Raw genomic sequence first — 24,629 nt, 5'->3', positions numbered from 1 at the left:
TTGAACATATAAACCGAGCTACCGGTGACTAGCTAGAAGCTATGAAGACACAACATGTAACGTAAATAAGACTTTTGAGTTACAGGGATGCAAATTTTTCCTCTTCTGGTGGAAGCTAACCGCCTCTCCACACCAACAGCAAACAAGCTAGCCCCCAAATTGTTGAAGTAGCCCAACAGTGTGTTTCACGTAATCACATAACTCTAACAAGTTAAGTTACAAGTGTAACTGTACAGCACTGGTGATGGTACACACGTTCGTCATAAACCGCTAAGGGATATTTTGTCAGGAACACAGCTTGTTTCATTTTGATAAACCCTACAAACCAAATAATTACATTCTTATTCATTTAAAACTGTGTTACAGTAAAAATGTAGGTATATGTGAAAAATTCAAAATAGCTAGCTAATAGTTAGCTAAATCATGCTAGTCAGATTAGAAACTTTTTGTAGCTGAATCATTAAAAGAATTTGCCTCAAATGGCATGTTTGGGATTATATGGTTTCCCAGTAAATTGCAGCACAAAGAGCGGTGGATCAGATGAAAATTGTCTAGTAATCTACACCACACACACATCCCTTCATGTGGCCAAAACAACAATCCATGTGTGTTGACACAGATATGTGATGACACTTGAGGCCCGTTATAATGTTCCTGAAAGTGTAGTTTTGTAATAGAGTTTGAGCAATGCTTTTGTTTTATTTTAGATTACTTACTGACTCTAATTTTAACAAGCAGGAGTTATTGCTAATTTCCAGATCCAGCGTTAATGCTTTTCAAAAGAACTGAACATCATTTTGATCTTTTGTTTTCTTTGCTGTACCCAGAACATACCAAACCAAACTGTGAATGTTGTGTACCATTACAGCCCCAGTCCTCTTTATACACTGTAAACATATGGAATTCCGAGTATCCAGTTTTACATGTTTTTTTGCATGCTTGGGATTTTGCTGAGTTTAACTCTATGAAGAGTATTAAGAGTATAATCAGGGGGTTCAAGAGGTTAGGCGAACATTAACTTAAAACTGGAGGAAATCCATGAATCTAATATGGTGATGTTGTTTGCATCTAAGGCTAGACACAGTGGTTTGGGACCTAATTAAGCACTGCAGTTCCTGTCCTAACCAAAAGTGACAAGTGGGGATATTAAAAGAAACCTGCTAACAAACTCAGTGTTACATTTATCCTGCTGTACTGTCCCTGCCAGCTTTCAGCCTAATTGGTGCCAACTCTGTTCAAAACCTGCAGGATTTGTCTAACATTAGTGAGACTGTTGCACTGTAGGAGCTGAGAGTAAATGTGACAGCACATGACCCAGCAATGTTCAGCCTCATTTGGGTTATTCACAAAAAGAAATATGTTACTATTATCTCAAAAATAATGTGATGAAATATTAGAATTGATGTGAAAAACATTTGTTATCAGTGGTTGCCGGTGGAGAGCTGAGCTCTGTTTTACCAGGAAATGACTTCAAGAAGAATGTCAGGCATCTGGGGTGTGGTGAACATTTGAATATTATGTTAGAAAATCAAACCTCTTATGAGCGAACACATTCATTGATTATTATCATCAGGATGGCCTATTGTTTCCATGGTAACACTTAACAAGAAGTATTGGTTTTCAGACAGTGAGTAATGGACCTGTTTAAGTATTCTGTATGCAATGTGACGTGAGTGCGCAGGCTATATTGCAGGCTTTACCGTCATGAAGACAGCCAACAAATCCATAGATTTTATTTACACTAGCTTCATGCAGAGTGGGCACACAGCACACACACACATGAATGCAGAAACGGACACTAACTCACAAATACAAGCCGCTTGGTATGAGAACTGCAACCAAACACTTAATGCACACGCTGCTTGGTGGTAGATAAGCCCTTCCTCGCTACTTTGCAACCACAGATCAATCTGTTGTCACACACTGTGAACGTCAGCTTAAAGAATCCTCTCTCCACACACACACACATGCACAAACTCTGCCTAATTTACACTCCCTCTGTTGAAATCCAGAGGTAATGAAATGCATCATACAAGACCACCATGTCGGACATTTTGTGCACCTTATTTCCACAGAATCAAATTCTCCTCTTCACACTAGAGAATAGAGAGAGAATATAATTTAATTTATACATTTGATCTATAATCTAAACTCATATTCATCATCAAACTAAAAATTAAGAAGGAATTAATGCATTCAGTGATTTAATCAACTCTCACAAGTATTTAATTCCTGGGAGTTCTGCCTCTCACACTCAGACAAATCCTCACACCCTGATAGAGGATATGAGGAGACAAATGGTTGCCTTTGAATAGAAACATTTTGGGCAGTGGGCATTTCCTAGACATGGATTAAGCCTATTCTTATTGAGATCCTTATTGAATTTCTGAAATCATTTCTTTCAGTTTTATGGAGATGGAAGTCAGATCGCCTTTCAGCGAATTAGCTGGAGCTCGTTAAATAAGAAACAGTCCAATAAATTGTGCAAATTGAGTCTCTTACATTGTGGGATCAACGTAATAGCAGTTATTTAATTTAGGTTGTGGTCTCTTTTCTACCTTTCTCTCCCTCAATCAAGTGTTTTTATAATTTCCACACAAGTTCCTTATCAATGGCTTCAATCTAACACTGTATTGTGCACAGATGACTAAAATAACATATACTGGATTGTGTAATGAGTCAAAACAATATTGATTCAATTCTGTTTGTACTACGCTGATATTAGCTTTCATAATGTTAAGGAGTTAACTCAGTTCGCAGATTCTTTAAGTAGATGCTGTGCATTAAGTCTCACATTGTGCCCACATACCATTTACATAAAATGTAACTATTGCTAAAAGTATTACAACTCTAAAAAAGTAAACTATAAAAATAAAAATAAAATAAGTAAGAGAAATTGCCAAATTGAATTAAACAGAGCAACATTAGCATGAATTTGTATGCGCTCGATGAACCTAAATCCGATATCTACTCTGCTTTTAGCTCTGGTTTGCTCTCCATCAAGAGGAAATATGTGGCTCTTCAGCGGCTAACTATGTCCACCAGCTAGCCCCTAACTTTGTCTGTCTGCTGTTTAGCGCTGCGCAGGCAACAGTCAGTGGCTTCATCAGAGCTTTTTTGCTGAAAACATCTGCCTGCCACAGCTGGACACAGGGTTGATGAGAACGCTGAAAGTGAACGTTTATTCTCCAGAAAACCAAAACAACAAGCTGAAAGACGCTAAAATGCTCCATAAAGTTGAGGGCAACAGCGGGCGATGGCTTCATCACTATGGGCAACCTATTTGATATTACACAAAATAACTTCATCCATTGTTAGTATAAAAATAATGAGTGCACCTTTAAGGCACCAGTCCAAAGAATTACTTTTATTTTCAAGTGAGAACTAAAGCCTCTGATGACAGCAGCTCAGTGTGTGTGTGTGTGTGTAGGTGTGAGATTTTCGAGACTTTCCTCCTGGACACGCTCTGCAGAATGGAGAGCACATCAACATTTTCCGACATTGAACCTGTCGAAAGCACTCAACTTTTTCAATATTTCTCAACTGTGTCAGGAGCATTTGAATGAAAAGAAACACCATCAATTCTTTTTGACTTTAAAGGATTCCAACTTGATTGATTCAGTCTTTTTTATTTTTTGTAACCTTACTGTAACAACATAATATATGTGCATATATCCTTCCTCCCACTCATCACAGACACACACACACTGCCCACCTCACACGTCTATCTTCTTACCACTGCAGCTGGCAGTCCCCCCCCCACCACCCCCCCATCGCAAACTCCCCCGTCTCTCTATCACATCCACCTACCACTCTGTTAGTCCATCCATCTTTCTTCTATCTTTGGCCTGAGAGGAGATGGGAGGAGAGCAGCATGGCTCCAGGCCATTACCCACCACATCTCTATAAGCATAGAACCACGGGCCTCCCACACACACACACACATCATTAATTAAACCCCCATCACTTAAAATGCAGGCACACGTGCATGTTCACTGGCAAACACACACACGCACACACGCACACACACACACACACACACACACACACACACACACACACACACACACACACGGCATTAGAGCCCTTGTTGTTTTCATTGACTCTCTCCTCCTCCCGGTGCACCACGCACATTATGAAGGTCAATGATGACTGATGGGTATTGTCTGCAGACACACACACACACACACACACACACACACACACATACACATACACATGAACAAAAGCTACAAACACACAGCAAACAAGGTAGAGAGGCTGAATCTCTCCATCTCTACATGCACATCTGTCATGAGGGTAGGGCATGCAACAGGTCAGCATCTGCCCTCTTGTGTCACAGGAACAACCCACCCTGGATGGGTTCCGATGAACAGTCTGGCACACACACCATCATGCCAACTCTGCTGTCAATCTGCCCCTGAAAAAAACCCAATGACCTGCTAAAATCAATGCTGACTGTGCAGAGTCGGTCCCGAGCGGCGCTGCGAGATACATAATAACGCGGCCAGACAATAGCATTTATCTAGACACCAAATTGATTAAACAATTCGTTTACTGAGAGTGTTTGAAAACCATCTCAGCACAGAAGACGCTTGGTTGCTCTCATTATCCTCCTTATCTTTCTCATCTTTCCTCCCAGTAAACACACAGAATAAATCCCATTATAATCCACCCTGAATTAACAATAAGAGTCGAGAGCAATCACTGGGGGCGATGAGTGCTTCATTATTTTCATGTTTGGGAGTGCATCAGTGACAGTATCATGAAGGATTTTAGCAAGATGACATTGTTCTAATACTGTTTTTGTTGACCTTATAAGAGGCCAGTTTATCAAGTCAAGTGCCATAGCAACCATGTAGATTATGACAATTATCATCTATTATTGATTCACCTGTGTTAGTCAAAACAATGCACTGGTAAAATACTGTATGGACTTAGATTGCTACCTCCTACACGTACTCACCTTTCTACTCTGCCTGCTTGAATGAATATTCTGTGCAGGCTTCACAAATCACATCCTGGCTAACAGGATTGACTACCTTCCCCTTTACATCATTAAACTCTCTCACAGGGCAATCACATTTCGGCAGACTGCGTTCTGACTGATAACAGGCAACGTGGGAGGATTAGATTTCATGTATGTGCTGGCTGCTTTCAAAATGTTAAGGAGTTAATACAGTTACCTGGTAAGCGTGATAGGTAGAACAACAAGAAAGAAAGCACACAGTTCTGGTGGCTCATGGCTGCCTTTGATCAGCTGACAAACTTGTTAACAGCAAGCCCTCAGGTGGTCACAGGTAAAATTTGTTTTTTTTCATTCACATCCTATACATCATCCAATACATCCAATTCTCATTCATTTTAATTGCAAAATTGTTTATGGATATGTATATATAACCAGATGGGAATGTCTGTTTCTGGCTAATCCAGTGAATTAAATACCTGAGAAATAAAGGAACTTCCTCACATTAATGTTATCCAAATACAACCTAAGATATAGCTAAAGGGATAGCTTTGTCGATTTGCATACATAATGGTATGGCAAATCTCATATGGTTGACAAATATCTATTGTATATGGTTGAATCTTAGCTTGGATGTGTATGGCTGCACATGCAGGAGACGTTTTGCCTGTTGCCTGAACATAAATATATGCATGAGCGTATGTCGTGGGTGTATCACCATGACAAATACATTTCTCAAGGTGTCTGTTAGTGTGTGTGTGTGTGTGTGTGTGTGTGTGTGTGTGTGTGTGTGTGTGTGTGTGAGCGCACGTCTTGTCCCTCGTCAGTAAAACAATCTGAGCATGATGTCAGGACTGGGGCATGCCAGGAGGAATGCGGATCAATGTGGAGAGAGAGAGAGGGAGACAGAGTGTATGCCTTTTCTTCTTCTTCTGAGAGAGAGAGAGAGAGAGAGAGAGAGAGAGAGAGAGAGAGAGAGAGAGAGAGAGAGAGAGAGGCTTGAGGGGAAGACAGATTAAATAGCAGCAGAGAAAAACAGATGATTGAAGAAAGAAAGAAAAAGGCCGTCTTCCAGGAAGCAACTACTGTAGAAGAGGCTGACAACCTCAGCAAGACACAAATAATGGAAATAAACAACGGTACTAAATTTAGCGCATCATCATCATCATCTTCACCTGACTACCAGACTTTCTAGTTTTGCCTTTAGACTCCAGGCATCCACACACCGGTCCTATCTTGTTAGAACACACTGCGCTGCTGAAGCTCTATAAATCTTTCGAGCTGGAGAGCACACACGAGGAAGTCACTGGGGAAATTCATGAATAAGTAACCAAGAACAACCAGTCAAGCCTCTAAAGGCTACAGTGTTCACCATACAATGCAATGTGGATGGAACAAACTTGTGTTGTCTTAATAGACATGGGGCTAAAAATAAAAATGTCCTGAGAGTGGACAAGGATGTAGCCCATTGGGTGCATGAATGTCCTAAACACATTTCTGCATTTTAAATTATGAGATATATTATGTATTATGTATATTTTGGCCTGAATACGGTGCAAAGAGGAAATGTAAAGGGTTTATCTTCTTGGGAGCAGAAAAAGGAACAAAACTATACTTTCAGTGCTTGAGACTATGAGGTCGCCCCACTAATTGTACTCTGGACGTACAAAAATAAGATTTGCAACAAAAGTATTTATCTTAACAAGTTCTGAAATTGTCTTGGGTTTAAACATTAGACGCCATGAGATACTGCTTCACAGGGACACCTCTTACCTGACGTGCTATAGTTGGGGAAGTCAGCTAAAAGACCTTCAATGTTTACTGCTTGGAGAAGTCTTTGCTCCTCTCAATATTCCCATACATTTTCATATTTCTTCTATAAGTGATCATTTTGATCAGGGGTGTTTAACGACATTAAAAACATATTTATTCAGTAGGGAGCATGGATATCCACAACAAATATCTGGCCATTATTTTATCTTTTTAAAATACCTTGTAATGGAGGTCAAGCATAAGTTTTTACAAGAAAGCATTGATAGACAAAAAGTCAGCAGGAGTCATCAAAAGCATTAGGTATCATCCTCTTGTGACTAGTTGCAGTTGAAAAATGAGCTCGTCAGTGCTCTCTGGTGGACAAACTATATAATGATGACAACATACCAATATATCTGAGATAACCTAATATTGACTGATTATCGGTATAGCTCTAATTGTGAGAACAGAGGCCCCCCAGCCCCCCACCCCCCCCAGTACCTACCATAATCCATCTTAAAGGAGCATTTCACCACAAAATGAAAGTTCAATCATTACCACCAAACACAACACCAAACTGAAGGCTTATATAAAAAATAAACAAAAACCTAATCCAAACATATGAGTGTATACGCGCTGACTCTGACAAGTCGTGTTGTCTGGTGACACCCTCTCCCACGTTGAAACAATGAGCGTGGTGAAGGGAGCCTTGCCTGCTGGTGTTCCCAGCCTTTTCCTTCCTGCAAATCAGAATGAAAGCAGAATGCCTCACAGTGTTTTCTCTCCTCCGCTGACTTGCCAACAATGCACACCACCCTAGGAAAGGTGCACAGTTGAGGGGGTTGCAATGTTACGCACACACTTTCATTGCCCTACTATGCTGCATTTAAACACACACAACACAAACGCAGTTGGGTAATAGGCCATCAGGGACGTTGCCAAAAGGCCAGAGTGGTTGGAAGAGGGTCTTAAGAGAGGGAAACGGTTCCCAGGCCTCTGAGAACAAAGTCTTTTTTTTCTAGCATGGTGGATTTAAAAGCTCCCTCACACTCTGCTGAGCCGTTCCTCAGTGGCAGGCTGGTCCACATGGAGACCAGCAATGCCGCGCCTCAGTGAATCAAAGCGCTCACTCCAAGTATTTCCCCTGTATTTGACAAGTAATACTGACACAAATGCATCTACCAAACAATCAAGTTGGTAAAACACTGACTGCTAACAAAACCGGATTAAAATAAGCATTACAGACGTATGCTGTAGATGCTGTAGAAGGGAGGAACCCTTTCAGATGATTTGCTCCTGTTTTGTGCAGCCGTAGCACTTCCAGGGACCCCATAGTCAGAGGGAACAGCAACACATTAGCAGAGTGGAAAATAAATGGTCTATGTGGGAGAGCAGCCAGATGATAACATTAGAAAATGGATCCTACTCGCTTGTAGAAAATAGCGATTATAGCTAAATGCCAGTCAAACAAGGCCAACAGAGCAGCAGGGATGAAACAAGTCAAGGCAATGGTAATGGGAGATGAGTCACAGATGATGTTGAAATGATGGGCAGAAAAAAAAAAAAGAATAATGTTCATCATTTAACATAAACTTGTCCTTCAGTGTAAAGCCAAATATATATATATATACACATATATATATATATATATGTGTGTATATATGTCAAATCTTACCATAACAGCAGAGCAGACACATCTTCGCGTTTTTACCTTTCCGGCTCCAAAACCAGTACTTGCGCCGACGCTTCATTGACAGTCCAGTGTCTTTTATTTTGAAAAAGAAAAAAAAAAAAGGGAAATACCAACCCAAGTTCTCCTAACAAATACTGTATATTCAACTAATAACAGTGGTCATCCTCACTGTGTTGTCCAGCCTGTAAGGATCACCTACCCGAGGCAACATGTCTGAGACGGGACCTCCAGTAACCAGCGGCCAGGCGGTCCATGTGGTGTCCGAGATGGTGGACAGAACGCAATAGAAACAGTAGGACGTATGAAAAGATGAGGTCAAGGAAAAGTACTAACAACTAGCTCTAAAGTTCCACTTCCTATGTGGAAACATTGGCCTAAAATACACTTCTATTTAGTACTTTCTCCCCTTCCTTCCTCTACCTCCGCCACTAAACAAAGAGGCACAGGAGACCCCCTGATAGGACGCTATGCTGAGACCTACTGTACTGCTTAAGAGTAGACAGACAGCACTGCAGAAGAAGACGAGTCATCCAACCACCTTCACATCTCTCTGCCCTCTAGCAAATGGGATGTCCTTAATTTCGCAAAGGTGAGAAAAAAAAAAGGTTGGCTCACATCTTCCTCTCTGTAAAGTTACTTCCTCAAAGTCCCTCTTGGTCCCTCAGTGCGGCAGGTCTGAATGCTCCTTTGCCAAGCTCAGACTGAGCTTGTAAGGTAACAGGGAGGACAGTAGCTCTCTGGGAAGAACCTCACAGGCTAACAATGCCCATCAGGAGGAGGAAACAACACACACTGCAGTCAGGAAGCCCTGGCTCGGGCATGGATAGAAAAATAGTGTGTCCTGGCTGAAACACAGCAGATATTTAGGCTCCTGTTGACTTGGCATGTTGGGATTCAGACTAATAAGCAGAGTGTAATAAACCCAGCTGATAAGGTTTGGAGGTAAAAAAAGAAAAAAAAAATAGATTCCAGTAGAGAACAATCTGGCCTTGATGGCACATAAAGGTGCACGCACACAAACACATGGTTACCAACAAAGGAAGTATCAACAGACTTTGTTCTTACTCACATGTTAGAAACTTTACACATTCCTATACAAACAGTCTAAAAGTAGCTCATTGTTACTTTCCTCTCTCCACCTCATTGTTTTTCCTGTCGGCATCTGAGGAAACCCCTGCCTTCCAGAATCACAGGATTAGTGTGTCTGTGTGTTACAGTTAGACTGATATTGGTTTGCCGATTTTCAGTGTATTTCAGAATATCATATATGAGTGAAAATGAAATAATTAAAAGAGCAGAAATACGGAAAAAAGGAAAGGAACCGTTTGTTTAATAGAGACAATTTCACAAAGCTGATAACTGTTGATTGTTTTCTAATTGATTTGGGAACAACAGAACAGTATCATGCCAGGGTTTAGTATATGTGGATGGCTGCTTTGTTGTAAAGGAGTACATGACTCACACACTGCAGCTGCACCCAGTGGGTGAAACATTTCTGAGCATTTACCTCCACCTACTGGAACATTTGCAAACTGGAGTACCTCAGACTTGATCCTAAGTGCTGCTGTTTATGAGTGCAACTGCTGAGGAATATTACACTAACACACACACATTTATCAGCCACTTCCTGCTGAGTGCAGCTCACACCCACTGTATTATCAACTGAGCAACTCCATAACCTCCTCCACACCTCCACACACAGTCATGTCCAGTGTGAGACGTCTCTACTAGACATAAAGTAAATTCAGATGAGGAAATGAAGTCATTCTGCATCCTTAATGTAATAAAAAAGTTGTGTATTAACAAAGACTGTGAGGTGTTGACTGTTTTGACTTCCTCCTCATAGTCTCTGGATCAATGTGCAAGGAACAAAGAGATAACAGGATATTGCAGGAAAACACGGCTCACAACAGGAAACAAATTAATACCAGAAAAGCTTTTAAAAACACATTTGTACAAAAATTCACAGTTTAAGACTGAATAAAAATACATAAACCTTAATGCAATATTCAATTAAATATTTAACTGCAATTTCAAAGACAACATTCTTAAAAAGTTCAAGCTGTTTGAGACGCAGGCAGGGGCTTCAAACTCTAGCATGTTGTTTCAGTTTTTGTCTCATTTTTTATTGTTGATAAGCACTTGATAAAAGCACCTCATAAAGTTGATAAGTGAACTATTTATACATCCAGCAGACATGGAACAACATTATCATTTATTTGGAGACTAGTTTCTAGTCACCCGACGAATGCAGGGCCGCTTGCTGTGTCTAGAATCGAGCGGTGAGAGTGAACCAAAAGGTGCGGGCTGTAAAAAACAAAACAATGAGCTGAAAGAAGCTAAAACGCTGCTTAGGGCTGAGGGTCAACTGCAGAGTCGGGTGACAAACATCTGTGGGTTCACTACGACCAGCAACACCTTTCACAATACATCGTCATTTATTTCAATAGGTAATATAAAAATATTGATTAGTGCTGCTTTAATGAAATAGTGATTTATTTAGAGTTACTAGCTGATGTTTTTTCATTATAACCTACACTTTTTGTAGTTTTTTGTTGAAGTTTCTGTTCCTCTGGACGTGGAAACCTGGACAAAAAAATCCAATTATTTATTCTCTCAGCGTGACTTCTATTCTGAGAAGATGAACCTTCTGCTCTGTCTACTGGTTATTTACAAGACTGTCACTCTGGTACAACCACAAAGCAAGGGGGGGGTGGGGGGGGGGGGGAGAAATACTTTCCATTTGACCTTTTAGAATTAAAATACCAATCACACATGAAGCAATGCCTCTCCATTCCCAGGAGCTATGATTTATGGGTTGTTTATATTGATGTGGTACAGCGATGCATGGCATATAAAAAGTAATCATTTTTAAGAAATCATGAACTCGGCTGCACAGGGGAACCACTGTTGCCAGTCGTGAGTTAAAGCCAGTGGAGGACAGTGAGAGGGGTTCAGTTCAGGATGAATGGGCATCAGTGCAGCAAAACAATGCCAGAAGCAGTAGGCTAGCAGGCCACACAGCGTCTGATTCATGCAGTCCCACTGCGTCGATGTTAGCAGACAGAAAACAAACCGCTTCATTGTATACAGCTGTCCTCACAGTGGCACTGGCTCAAACATACATGCCCCCAAGCTGTTTGTGCTATAAACACTTACATACATTTCACTGCAGGTGTGAGCTATCATAAGATAGATAGACTGTGAGGTGATGTTTATGAGGCCATGTCTGTGCGATCTTTTTCAGAGAAAGCAGATTGTTTCTTCGTACTGCAAACTCGACCTCACACGCGAGAGATACAGAAACAAGCAGACCTCTTTGAAGTGTATGATGGTATCCAAAGAGAGGATGGTGTCGACGTTCATATCGCACAGTTGCGCAACCCAACTCTGTTACGCAAGAGCTGACAGGAAAACAATGTATTGCAGCAAACATTCAAAGATGACCGGGCTGAAAGGACAACCAACTTAATATCTTCCTAACCATTTGTCCAGGAAGAATGGATCTAAATAGACATAAATGATAGTGAAGCATTAATAGGATGGCCTAAAGTCTTCTAAAACAGACCCAGACGTATAGAGTCCAAATAACAGAGCATGACAGAGAATTGTGAGTGCAATACTGTTTCTCTATTGAAATAATATCCGTGGTCCAAGAAATGTGGGATCAGCCAGCCACAGTAAAACTGCTGGATCATTAAGGGTTGTATTGAACCAAGTCAAATGGAAGGAATTTAACGACGGCAGGAGAAATCAACCACGGTTCATGTCAAGGTCAGTTAAATGTCTACTAAAAAAGCTTGACAGATACCGATATGTTTACAATGGCTCAGCAATGAGGCAGTGGGACTACCATTTAGACTTGGGAGCAGAAACAACGGGATGATAGGACGAAATGGTTTCTGGAGCTGTGAGGAAGGTAGAAGCTGTGCATCTATGATGGAAAACACAAATCTAATGAGGTTTCTGAAGAAAACAGCCCTTCTAACAGCGCACTGCATACTTTCTTATGATCTATTGGCTAAAGCAGATGTGTATAAAGCATAAGGCATTCAATATGTTGAACAGTATATTACCCAAACTGGTAACATTGTGCAATACTGGGGGCGGATGATGATGAATAGAATCTATAGAAATTTGACTCTAGTTTTGCTGTCACACAGTGACTCACTGACAGATCATATCTCTAAGCATTCTAGTATTTTCCCCACTTCCTGACGTGTGTCTCATTACCTGAGACCTGCTGACAGACAAATTGGGCCTCATGAGCTGAGGACACCTTGCCTGATCTTAACAGTGGCACTATTAACCACAGAGCAAAGTTCACATCACACTGCAACTACAGTACAGTGTCCTCAGCTGCATGTTTGCACAAGCACTCCGCAGAGATGCAAGATAAGACGAAGCCATGCGAGCACCTCCTTCCTCAGTGGCTCATGCCCAGACAGTGCACACTGCGGGAGCGCTGACACGTATTTGGATCCCAGTTTTCTGGGAAATATAGACTGCTTAATCTGGCTAAAGCCATGGGCAGACTTTCAGTTATAGCTGCAATGATCCATCTGGAAGCCTGCATGGCGTCAGATCCCAAGACTTGCTGTTGATCAGGCATTTAAAACTGAGATGCAGAACTGCACACTACCCCTATCTTTGCATGTTTCTGAGAGTTGCATCCCGAGCGGACAAAGTTCTGGGACTTCCTATGAAAGGGGAGTTCTCCCAAATGAAAAGAAATGTGCCCTCCAGCATGTAGATGGTTACTCAACAGGCCGGGGCTTGCCTTTGAAACCTTCATACCTGCTGAGCAGCCAGCAAGTCAGCAGAGGTTTGTAAACAAGGGCTATAATGTAGGTGTGTTACAGTCTGGCCATTCCATGCTTTCTCAACCAGACTGACAAAAACATATGATGGCTAATACAAGACCTGCAACAGCCAACAAGTCATAACACTGAGTCACCAGCTAGCCGGCTAAAGACTTTACAGCCTGTCATAATTCTTCTTCAGATTTTGACTCATGCTCTAAGGAGACTGCACAGGAGGTCACAAGTTTAAGGAATAAGGAATAAAATACACAATAATATGTAATAAGAGGGAAAACTCAGCCCAGATCAGAGGTATAGTAGGAATTACAAAAAAATGAGAAATTATATTTTACTGGTAGAAGCACTGGATTTTACAATAGGATCACTTTGAATCCCTTGCAATCGTTTTGGGATAGTTTTTCGTTGTGAAATTCCTTAAAAGCTCACCTGCGTCTTCTGGCTCCACCGTGTCCAGACTTGGTTGTTTCCTGCGAAAAGCGACTCTGCTAAAGCCCTCCATTGTTTTGTGAGGCAACGACCGCTCCAGCATTGAGTTACTGAAGTGAAACGCATTCAAAGTGACCGGAAACTATGACAAAGTTTAAGAAACGCGGTCGCTCTCCTGGCAGCAAACTCAGTACCGCGTCGTCCACCTGCGCGGCGGCGGCGGCGGCGGCGGCAGGACGCATGTGCGCCTGTGCAGCTCAATAAGTAACATCAAGTAAACAGCTGTCAAATAAACCGCTGCACACATGTGCACAGCGGTTTATTCGACACACACCCACACACACACACACACACACACTGTTCTCTGAGCATTGTCACCTTGATGGGGGTGATTTCTCAAGCCCCGCCCTTCTGTCCCCTCAGTGCGGACTGGTGGCGCAGGCCACCCTATTATTACAGCCATACAATGTCCACACTGTTGGCCACACACACACACACACACAATTTTGATAATCTTGTATCTTTGTACTATTAGTTGTTAGTTATAGTCTTCGTTATAGATGTAGTCGTGTGACTTTATGAGATACTGACATGATAATTTAATATTGTGAGATGCTAAATTAATCATGAGATAATGCATCAAAATTGTGATTTATTAAGTCACAAGTGAGAAAGTCTATCTTCTGAGACAGTGAGTCAAAATGTTATATATTACATGATATTCTGTCACGAAGTTATCTATTTTATGAGGCTATTGTGATTGGTCAAAATTCATATTTATATTCTAATGAAAAGAAGTTTAAATACCAATATCAATCAAACTCATGATTATATTAATATAACTCATAATCAATAGTTTCAGCATTCAAGATAAGACAAAGGATAAGGATGTTAAAGAGTCAACCAAGTGTACAATACACTCAGTAACAGAACAGACTGATGACCTTCTTGCTGTCAGATGAGCAGTCCGTCTCTGCTGATGTCTCCTCCTCTGTCTCATATGGCTCCTCCAATTACCTCGTCCTCTGTCTGCAACAGACTGCTTTATTTCAAATCACAGTCCTTTGTATTGTTTGTGTAGAAATGACTCTCTTGTGCTGTAAAAAAAAAAAAGTAAGCTACTCTGTTTAGGGTGAAAAATGATGATGATCAAAGTCTAATCTCTCTGTTTTCTGCATTTTAACCTATAGTGTGCTGTCTATGTGAATGCATGGCTACAGTTCATTAAAATGATGAGCTAGAGAAACAGACACAAGCACAACGTCACATACAAATCCAAGGACAGGTCTTTTATTTACTTGTGAAACCAATTAACCACTGTTTTAAATGGAGGAGAAACTGTAAAACCCACTGAAGTACAGCATACAGCTATTGTTCTTTTTAAACCAGGTTTTTTTTTTCCTTCTTTAATTGGATTAGTCTCTCTCCATCCACTTTGCTATATTGTGCAAACAAACCAAGAGAGTTAGGTCACCAATGAGCCTGCGTGGGATCAGAAGCTACTTTTGGACCACACGTATTTTCATCACTCTGTAGTTGCAAAAGTAACAATCTACAGTGTTAACAAAGACGAATCCAACAAATGTACAAACAGAGAACGGAAAGAGTCCACTCATTCATCGCTGATGTAACACAAATGCTTTTTTATCTGTCTTTACAACACTATACTGGCTATGTAGTTTCAGTTTATCCATTTCATATCCATCTGGCAGAAGTATGTATTCAGTGCAGTGAGGAGAACATCAACACTCAAGACATTAGACACTCGAGACAGAGAGATGGGACTTCAATTATGCAACAAACGTCACACATTACATCCATCTCAGTCTGACTCAGCCCCGTTCCTCTGTGATCAAAACAGTGTTTCGAAAAGAAACGATGTCTTGATGGCGTCAAAGGAAATTGACAGTAGTGCTGTGACACCCCTGCTGTCTTGCCTTTCTTGTCAGCCTGCTGGTTAGTTCATGGTGACAGAAATGGTTGAAATCTCATTCAGATCTGTCCACGGTCAGTGCTAGTGTATTGCTATAATGCATAGTGCATGATTGTGCTTGGACAGTACTGCATACTGTTTGGAGGAAGCATGTGGAGACAGCTAAACATGGAGACGTCACGATGACAGACAAGTGTAGCTTGGGGTACTGACAATGTCAATCTGACTGACATTTCTGCCACCGTCATTGTAAGAGGAACTAAGGGTGATAATAACAGTTTTCTGGGCTTGTGACCAAGACAGTGAAAGCGCTCACAGAGGAGACAGAGAATACTTTATGGTGAGAATACAACGTTGACAAGACGGAGACGGTAACTCTAGAGGAGGCACACCTTTGGGGAATTTAAATGTCTTAACTAATGTTAAAAAGATGGAGGTCAGTTCACTCCATGGTCACTTAAACTCTGTGCAATTCAAAAGGCAAAAACCCAGGCCAACAGCCCTAGTCCTGATCTCAAACACTCAGCCTCTTGCCTATCCCAGTCTCTGAGGAGATCTGAGCTACGTAACAGACACAACCATGTCACTAGAGTCTGCTGTAAAAATAAATAAAAACAAAAGGAGGTATAAAATAGTCTTTATGCACATGATTTGCCCAAAAAAATCTTTGTATAAAAAAACAAACACAAGCATCCCAAGAAAGACTAGTGACGTTAGAAAGGTAGTTGAAATCCACCAATCACCACCAAAAGAAACAATTTTCTTGTAATAAAATGTTTACCTTCATTAGTCTGTTTGCAATGTCAAACCCAATGTACTCTAACACTCCTATGAAAAAGTGGCATACATCTTTTTTCAATTATTATACTGACAAAAACCTAACATTTTAAATGCCGTATAATATGGTTAGGCAAGTTTTAAAGAGAGATCTTTTGCAGTGACAAAGTTCTGCTTTTGGTTGTCTTCACCACAGCAGTGAAATGCGTCTTGATTTCCATCTTGAAGAATGACCAACAAACGCAGAAAAAAAAACATTCCAGTAATAAATATTTCAGAAACTTGTCACAAATCAATATGTAAATAAATAATCAATAGAGTAAATAAAATATAAATAAATACTAAGACGAATAAGGAAAAAGATTCCTGTGATTTGTGACTCAGTTCAGTCCATTCCAGGACAGGATGTCACTTCCAGGGTAGAAGAGAGCGTCCTGCTTTTCTTCTGCGACCCAGGTAACCAGGTGGCCTGCGGAGGGCCGGACCATGTAGCTTGGGGGGGGGGGGGTCACAGAGTTCAGTAAGCACCAGGTTGGACCGCTAGGTTGAGGGGAGTTAATCTGAGGAGCACCCCAATCTAGAGTGTCTCTGTCTCTGCATGACTCCTACCAGACCGAGGCCAGGGCCTGGGCTGGAGCAGCGAGGTTAGGTGCCTGGGGGTTGGGGTTGCTGGGCCAGACAGTTACGAGGGTCGCAGGGAGAGAGAAGGCTATTGCTGCTGGACAGGAGAGAGTGGTGTTCCTGGAGGTCTGCCAAAATTTTAGCACTGTAGGAATGCAGAAAGACAGGAGAAGAGAATAAATAAGAGTGAGACAGACCGATAATTTAAGGGCTAAGAGAAGAGAGGAACAGTTGTTGGAAGAATAAGGTTACACCAAATCAACAAACAAAAATGTGACGAGGGCAAAAACACTGGCATGGTTTTCTAAATGGAAATGTTAAACTTTTTGGGAAATACACTTATTTGCTTTCTTGGCGGTGGTTGAAATGAGAAGATTGATATATCCCTCTCGTGCCTGTACCCTAAATACAGTGCATCCGGAAAGTATTCACAGCGCTTCACTTTTTCCACATTTTGTTATGTTGCAGCCTTATACCAAAATGGATTAAATTCATTTTTTTCCTCAAAATTCTACACACAACACCCCATAATGACAATGTGAAAAAAGTTTTTTTGAGATTTTTGCAAATTTATTAAAAATAAAAAACCTGAGAAATCACATGTACATAAGTATTCACAGCCTTTGCTCAATACTTTGTTGATGCACCTTTGGCAGCAATTACAGCCTCAAGTCTTTTTGAATATGATGCCACAAGCTTGGCACACCTATCTTTGGGCAGTTTCACCCATTCCTCTTTGCAGCACCTCTCAAGCTCCATCAGGTTGGATGGGAAGCGTCGGTGCACAGCCATTTTCAGATCTCTCCAGAGATGTTCAATCGGATTCAAGTCTGGGCTCTGGCTGGGCCACTCAAGGACATTCACAGAGTTGTCCTGAAGCCACTCCTTTGATATCTTGGCTGTGTGTTTAGGGTCGTTGTCCTGCTGAAAGATAAACCGTCGCCCCAGTCTGAGGTCAAGAGCGCTCTGGAGCAGGTTTTCATCCAGGATGTCTCTGTACTTTGCTGCATTCATCTTTCCCTCTATCCTGACTAGTCTCCCAGTTCCTGCCGCTGAAAAACATCCCCACAGCATGATGCTGCCACCACCATGCTTCACTGTAGGGATGGTATTGGCCTGGTGATGAGCGGTGCCTGGTTTCCTCCAAACGTGACGCCTGGCATTCACACCAAAGAGTTCAATCTTTGTCTCATCAGACCAGAGAATTTTGTTTCTCATGGTCTGAGAGTCCTTCAGGTGCCTTTTGGCAAACTCCAGGCGGGCTGCTATGTGCCTTTTACTAAGGAGTGGCTTCCGTCTGGCCACTCTACCATACAGGCCTGATTGGTGGATTGCTGCAGAGATGGTTGTCCTTCTGGAAGGTTCTCCTCTCTCCACAGAGGAACTCTGGAGCTCTGACAGAGTGACCATCGGGTTCTTGGTCACCTCCCTGACTAAGGCCCTTCTCCCCCGATTACTCAGTTTAGATGGCCGGCCAGCTCTAGGAAGAGTCCTGGTGGTTCCGAACTTCTTCCACTTACGGATGATGGAGGCCACTGTGCTCATTGGGACCTTCAAAGCAGCAGAAATTTTTCTGTAACCTTCCCCAGATTTGTGCCTCGAGACAATCCTGTCTCGGAGGTCTACAGACAATTCCTTTGACTTCATGCTTGGTTTGTGCTCTGACATGCACTGTCAACTGTGGGACCTTATATAGACAGGTGTGTGCCTTTCCAAATCATGTCCAATCAACTGAATTTACCACAGGTGGACTCCAATTAAGCTGCAGAAACATCTCAAGGATGATCAGTGGAAACAGGATGCACCTGAGCTCAATTTTGAGCTTCATGGCAAAGGCTGTGAATACTTATGTACATGTGATTTCTTAGTTTTTTATTTTTAATAAATTTGGAAAAATTTCAAAAAAACAATTTTCACATTGTCATTATGGGGTGTTGTGTGTAGAATTTTGAGGAAAAAAATTAATTTAATCCATTTTGGAATAAGGGTGTAACATAACAAAATGTGGAAAAAGTGAAGCACCGTGGATACTTTCCGGATGCACTGTATAAAGCTATTGCAAGCAGCCAGTTAGCTTAGCTTAGCACAAAGACTGGAAACAGGGGGATACAGCTAGCCACAGCTTCGTCAAAAGGTAACAAAAAAGTTTGCCTCCTGTAGTCTCGTCATCATCCAGAGGTTGCTAGGCAACCAGCCGAGATCCCAGGCAGTTACTGCGCCTGCAGCATATAACCCCCCCATAAAACCCCACAGCCACACAGGGCAGAGTCAGGCTAGCTGTTTCCCCCAGTTTCCAATCTTTGTGTGAAGCTAAGCTAACCAGCTGCTAGCAGCAGCTTTATATTTAGCGTACAGACAAGGTATCAATCTTCTCATCTAATGCTTGTCAAAAAAGCACATAAACATATTTCCCAAAAAAGTCCAACAATTCCATTAAAACCACCCCAGAGACAAGGGAAGGGCTGGTCATACCATACTTCAGGTATTTGGTTAGAACAAAACAGGGTTGGAGAGAAAGGCTAACCAGCACAACTAAACATGGCCTCAGATCTGTCAGCAGTTTCCTGGTTGCCTTGTATGAATGTCTCAGTTCATTGACAAAAAATGAAGACAGACAACTTGTTGCCCAGTGTTGGTAAACTCCGACTGGCAACATGTTAGACTGAATGCAGTGCTTAAAGGTAATAGATCGTCTTCACAGTGGACGTCTTGACTTGTCAAACACAGGTGTAAATAAAGATGCTAATTGTAACTACTGACTTACTGACATAGCTTTATGTGACACCATCATTATTAATCACACCTGTGCTTTTCCTGTTATGGGTTAGGGTTAGCCAACGTCTAGAAGAGAGAAAACTATAGTGCACACCCAAAGTTAACCTAAAACTTGAAAAACGTGAAACTGCATTTTCACGTTAATATCATGTTTTTCTTAAATTGCAAGTATGAAAAGTAGAATCGACCTTAAATATATACAGTAAAAGCATATATAGAAAACCGCCATGCAAAACTGTACATGCAAAGTGAAAAACAATTCCTTCGCTCACTCGTCCAGTCAGAAGTGTTAATTATTTATGCAATTCAAGGGTCTCAGCCATAACCTGCTCATAACTAGTTAATGTAAAGTGTGGAAACTGAGTGCATGCAGGATCATCACTATCTTGTACAGATGCAGGTGTGCTATTTTAAAAGATCTAAGATAAAAGATAAAAGTCTATGTGCATTAAATAGAATGTGATGGGCTGCAACTGGGATTTTGTGGCATGTAATAAATAGACAGATAAATAGATAGATAGATAGATAGATAGAGAGAGAGAGAAAGAGAGAGATAGATAGATAGATGTCAATGAGCCGACTACTAGCAGGTTCTACAGCTGGTTACCTGCGGGCTAGGGAGGCTCTCCCTCGCCTTAGTTGTGGGGAGAGTGACGGTACTGAGGCAGCAGGCTGCTGACAATCTACAAGAAACTGATAAATTAGACAGATATACAGAGTGGTGACACTCAGGGTTAGACAATAGGACAGAGAAAACACGGGGGACAAGACAGGGGAAGGCCTTGTCAGAGACAAAGAGACTACTACTGGTTTGCTGCTACGATAGCTTTGATTTTTATACTGAAGAACCAGTCTGATCCTGAGCTATATACAGTTGTTATAGCACAGTCATATTCATTTACATATAACTTATTATTTTACATATTGTTGGGGATAATAATCCTCTTGCAGTTTTACTTGATTTTGTTTCTCTTGGATAAGTGATTCTCCTGCTGTGGAAATCAGTGTTTCACAATGTCAATGAATGGGAAAAGCCTCAGAGAAGAAAGAGCAAGAGGAGAAATATGAGAAGAAGGAGCAGAAGACAATACTTGAAGCCAGGCTGAGTAGAACCTGACTGCTTCCACTGCATGCCAATTACAGTTGCATAGTGAGAATGTAACTAATACTGTAAAACCAGTCTCATCTGACCACACTGACAGGACCAGTCTCTGCACAGCTAGACAATCAGCACTGGAGGTGGAAAACACAAAGCATCCTAAGAGACAGAGACATGGACACAATTTACACACACACACTTCCAAATCCAATATTATATTGATTTGTACAGCACAAAAAGGTGAAGGGCGGACACAGTGGGGCTAATGCTGAACAATCCAATGCAGCTCAACTCCAGAATACCTGCTCCTCAAGGCTCAATTATATCCATGAACTCCATTTTAAGTCCACACCCGTCATTTTATCTTAAAATTGTGTTTACATATATATATATATGAATGATGATATCTGAGGTAGGATAAGGGAGAGAGACAAAGAGAGGTCAAACAGCATTTGACAGGAAAGAGAGTGGAAATGTTTTCGAACACTGCCGTCTGGTGGAAGAAACTGGGAATACTGTGAGAGAGGTTTGTCAAGACATTGGCCATCAGTGCGGGAAGAAATGGATTTAGTTTAGTACATGTGGGGTGAGAGGAGAAGTGAATTGTAGACAATCAAATAGGAGGTAGAGGCACAGAGAGGAGGTCTGACTGGTTTCCATACTACTCTGGACAGCACATGTAACACACTTTAAACCTGTCAAATGCTTTTTGACTTATCTATAAATAAAGAAATGTCATTTTATAACATATAATAGTTGAAGAAATATCACAGGCTTAATGGAATAGATTAGATGAATTACATTTTTTTTTAAAATACAACAAAAACAATTCTGACATGTAATTCATGGAGTCTGACACAGGGAGGTGCTCTGAGTCACTGTAAGCTGAAGCAAATGCTGCAGCCATTTTTGCTTGGTTTTCACTTTGAAACACGTCCCAGTACTCTATGAGACTCATATACAATATACGATGCCTGCTATAAAATTCTTAAGGATGTTTCTACGGAGTCCAGCTTTCACTCAACCTTAACAATAATAAAAAGACGGTTCAGAGCTGTTTTGAGGATGGAGCGAGCTGTCTTCTTCCTGAGTGTTGCTGCATGTTCAAACCATAGACATGTAAAACCAGTTTTTTCCTCCTCTCTGTATCCCACCTAATCCTGAGGCTTCTGGGAACTGTGTACATAGTGGATATTGGTGCTGGGTGCGGAGATGATGGTGAGTCATCGCCTTCGCCGAAGGTGAGGAGACACTGTGGCACGGCTACTGCCGCTGTGAGATGGGGATAGTTGACCTTTGTCTTGTCTTGAATGAATGAGTCGTCTGCACTCTAAGGTTAGCCACTGAGGGTCTATCATGATTGGCTGGGTGCCCAGAGACCAATTAGGGTAACTGATGTTAGGCAGAGTTGAAGTTGAGGTGTGGATTGTTTCAGAAAGTGTGTCTGGGGTCCACGCAGACATGGACGGACAGGTGGTTAGCTCTACAGAGCGAGGACTATTGAGGGTCAGGGAGGTGTTTGGGGTGTGGGTGGGGAAAATGGAGGGGTTGAGGAGCCTGGTGGGGCTGGAGGGAGCTGTGAAGGCGCCTCTGCGACTTACTTTGGGCGGGCTGCTTTTTATCTTGGGCACTTTAGCGCCGCGGCCACGGTGGATCTGCTCGTGGTCGAACTCCAGATCCTCCAGGCGTTGGGTCAAGGCCAGTTTCTGCTGGATGGCCATGCGGAGGAGGGAGTTCAGCGTCTTTTTCTCATCCTCTGCTGCCGCCAGCTGCCTCTGCATCTCATCCAGCTGGGTCACGTACTCATCACATCTACAGAGAGAGAGGTAAAAGGACAGGGGGAAGGGAAGAAACAAAGATTTAGAAGGAGATTTCTGTAACACAAAGCAAATTCTATTTCTTTTTTAAGGAAACTTTCTCAGCTTAGTGGCCTCATATTTCCCCTCTCACCTTGTGGCAAACATGGCCCTGAGGGACGAGAAGGTGGCGGCATCTTCTTTCAGAGCCTTCAGCTCGTTCCTCAGCTTCATCATGGTCTCCGTCACCATCGCCTTTTCATTTTCATACTTGCTCTTCAAATTTGCCAGCGCAACCTCTGCTGTCTGCAATGTGGATAATTGAATTTAATTACAACATGTAGGCCTAGTTCAGATAAAGTCTGATTGGTTTACCTGAGATATTGCATAATTTCTCTCCGTTTGCATAGATATTCAAGTTTTTATGGTATATGAAGTAAAGAAAAATCCTGTTTCACCTGTTTATTGGCCTTCAGCACCAGCCTGAGTGTGGCTATCTGCTCTCTCTTCGTACTGAGCAAGGACTTCAGTTTGAGTATCTCCTCCATGCACAACTCCTTGTCCTTGTCAAGCATAGGCGCCAGCTCCCTGGCTGCGGCCCTCTGCCTGGACAGCTGCAGTGAGCGGTCAACAGCCCTCTGGAGGTGTTTGATCTGGTCTCTGATGATGGCGTTCAGGTTGTAGATGTTCATGGGCTCCTTCCGCAGGTCCCCACCTGCCTCCGAGGGCACTGGAGATGAGCAAGGAGAGACGCCGATGGCCGGGGAACCTGTGGGGTTGCGGGTGGGGCTGCTATGGCAGGATGAAGAGTCCACTGTGTTGTTTGCTGTCTCACTGTGATGGGGGTCTTTGGATGGGGAGTCCAAGGGACTGCGTAGGGACTCGGAGGAGCAGGCCGCAGACGCTGCAGCGAGGCGTCGTGCCAGGCGAGGCGAGAGCAAAGCCCGAGGGTCGTCGGAGCCTTTCAGGCTGCCACTGCGTGTGACGCGGCTCTGGCGGTAGTAGTCCAGCATGACGCGGTTGGGTGTCTCATTGTTGCACAGACAGACGTGGTGGTAGAGCTGCGCCAGTTCCTCGCTGAAGGTTACCAGCTCATCCTGTGCTGCGTTCAGCATGCCCTGGCTCTCTGTGGCCGTGCTCGCGGATGCTCGAAGCTCTGCCTCCAGGCTCACCACCCTCTCCCTGCTCTCACGACAACTACGCTCCAAGTGAGTTACCTGCTTGGAAGAAATCAGTTGGACATTTGCAACATGACAGGGTGCAAAACAGAATTGAGAGAAGTTGATGTCGCCTAATAAAAAAGATATTTGCTTGCAAAAGTCAATGTTACAATTGTAACATTGACTTGACAAGTAAAAACATGAATATAAACTGCACGTAAAGACAAACCTGTTCATTCAGAGCCTGGACCCTGTCGTCACTGTGGCCGTCACCCTGCCCCTCCACAGCCTGGTTGTACTTCTCCTTCAGGACCTTGAGCTCTGCTTTTAGGTCAATCACCTCAGTCACCGCCACTTTGTACTTACACTCCAGGATCTCGAACCCATGGATATCTGGATCACGGTGACCATTGGCTGGTGGTGATAAGGGGCCACCGTCAGGTTTCTCACTCTCCTGTGGGTCGTCGAGCTCCTTGTCTCCATTGAGACATTTCATGGCATTGACATGCTCCGTGAGGCGATGGACCCGCTCGTTCTGCTCGGTCAGGGCGCCCTGCGTGTGCTGCAGCTGGGTCTGCGACTCCTGCAGGTTCATGAGCAGCGCCGCCTTCTCGCGCTCCACCTGCACGGACAGGAGGATACACCACCACATGAGAGACAAGACAGAAAAAATGATACACGTATTCATAAAACCCAGGACAGCATTTTAAGTCCAAGGCCTTTAACCTTTATCACTTTATATATTTAAATATTTTCATGCTGTTGTATATTTACAGAATTTCCCCACAATAAAATTAACATAAAAATA

General features: G+C 42.4%; 2 protein-coding genes across 8 annotated transcripts in view; both read right to left on the bottom strand.

Annotated features, from left to right (window-relative positions):
- The window catches only part of fgd4a (FYVE, RhoGEF and PH domain containing 4a), a 46,780-nt gene extending 38,115 nt beyond the window's left edge, over nt 1–8,665 (bottom strand). Inside the window, exons 1-2 of the mRNA XM_070906807.1 lie at nt 8,611–8,665; nt 8,394–8,483 (exon numbers count right to left, since the gene is read on the bottom strand). Of these exons, the coding sequence (XP_070762908.1) occupies nt 8,394–8,483; nt 8,611–8,665 (145 nt within the window). The remainder of the gene's footprint in view (nt 1–8,393; nt 8,484–8,610) is intronic.
- Nucleotides 8,666–17,015: 8,350 nt separating this feature from the next.
- The window catches only part of bicd1a (bicaudal D homolog 1a), a 32,734-nt gene continuing 25,120 nt past the window's right edge, over nt 17,016–24,629 (bottom strand). For 3 of the 7 annotated variants that reach the window (XM_070906894.1, XM_070906895.1, XM_070906896.1), the window contains 5 exons: nt 24,051–24,443; nt 23,120–23,878; nt 22,816–22,967; nt 22,467–22,677; nt 20,402–20,449 (listed from right to left, as the gene is read on the bottom strand). In XM_070906894.1, coding sequence (XP_070762995.1) covers nt 20,402–20,449; nt 22,467–22,677; nt 22,816–22,967; nt 23,120–23,878; nt 24,051–24,443 — 1,563 coding nt within the window. Of the gene's footprint in view, nt 17,137–20,373; nt 20,460–22,088; nt 22,678–22,815; nt 22,968–23,119; nt 23,882–24,050; nt 24,444–24,629 lie in introns of those variants that run through there. The other 4 variants (XM_070906893.1, XM_070906891.1, XM_070906892.1 and 1 more) reach the window with 4 other exon arrangements.

The sequence above is a fragment of the Enoplosus armatus genome, chromosome 6, assembly GCF_043641665.1.
Source record: "Enoplosus armatus isolate fEnoArm2 chromosome 6, fEnoArm2.hap1, whole genome shotgun sequence".
NCBI lineage: Eukaryota > Metazoa > Chordata > Actinopteri > Centrarchiformes > Enoplosidae > Enoplosus > Enoplosus armatus.
This window is presented reverse-complemented; position numbering and strand designations above follow the sequence as displayed.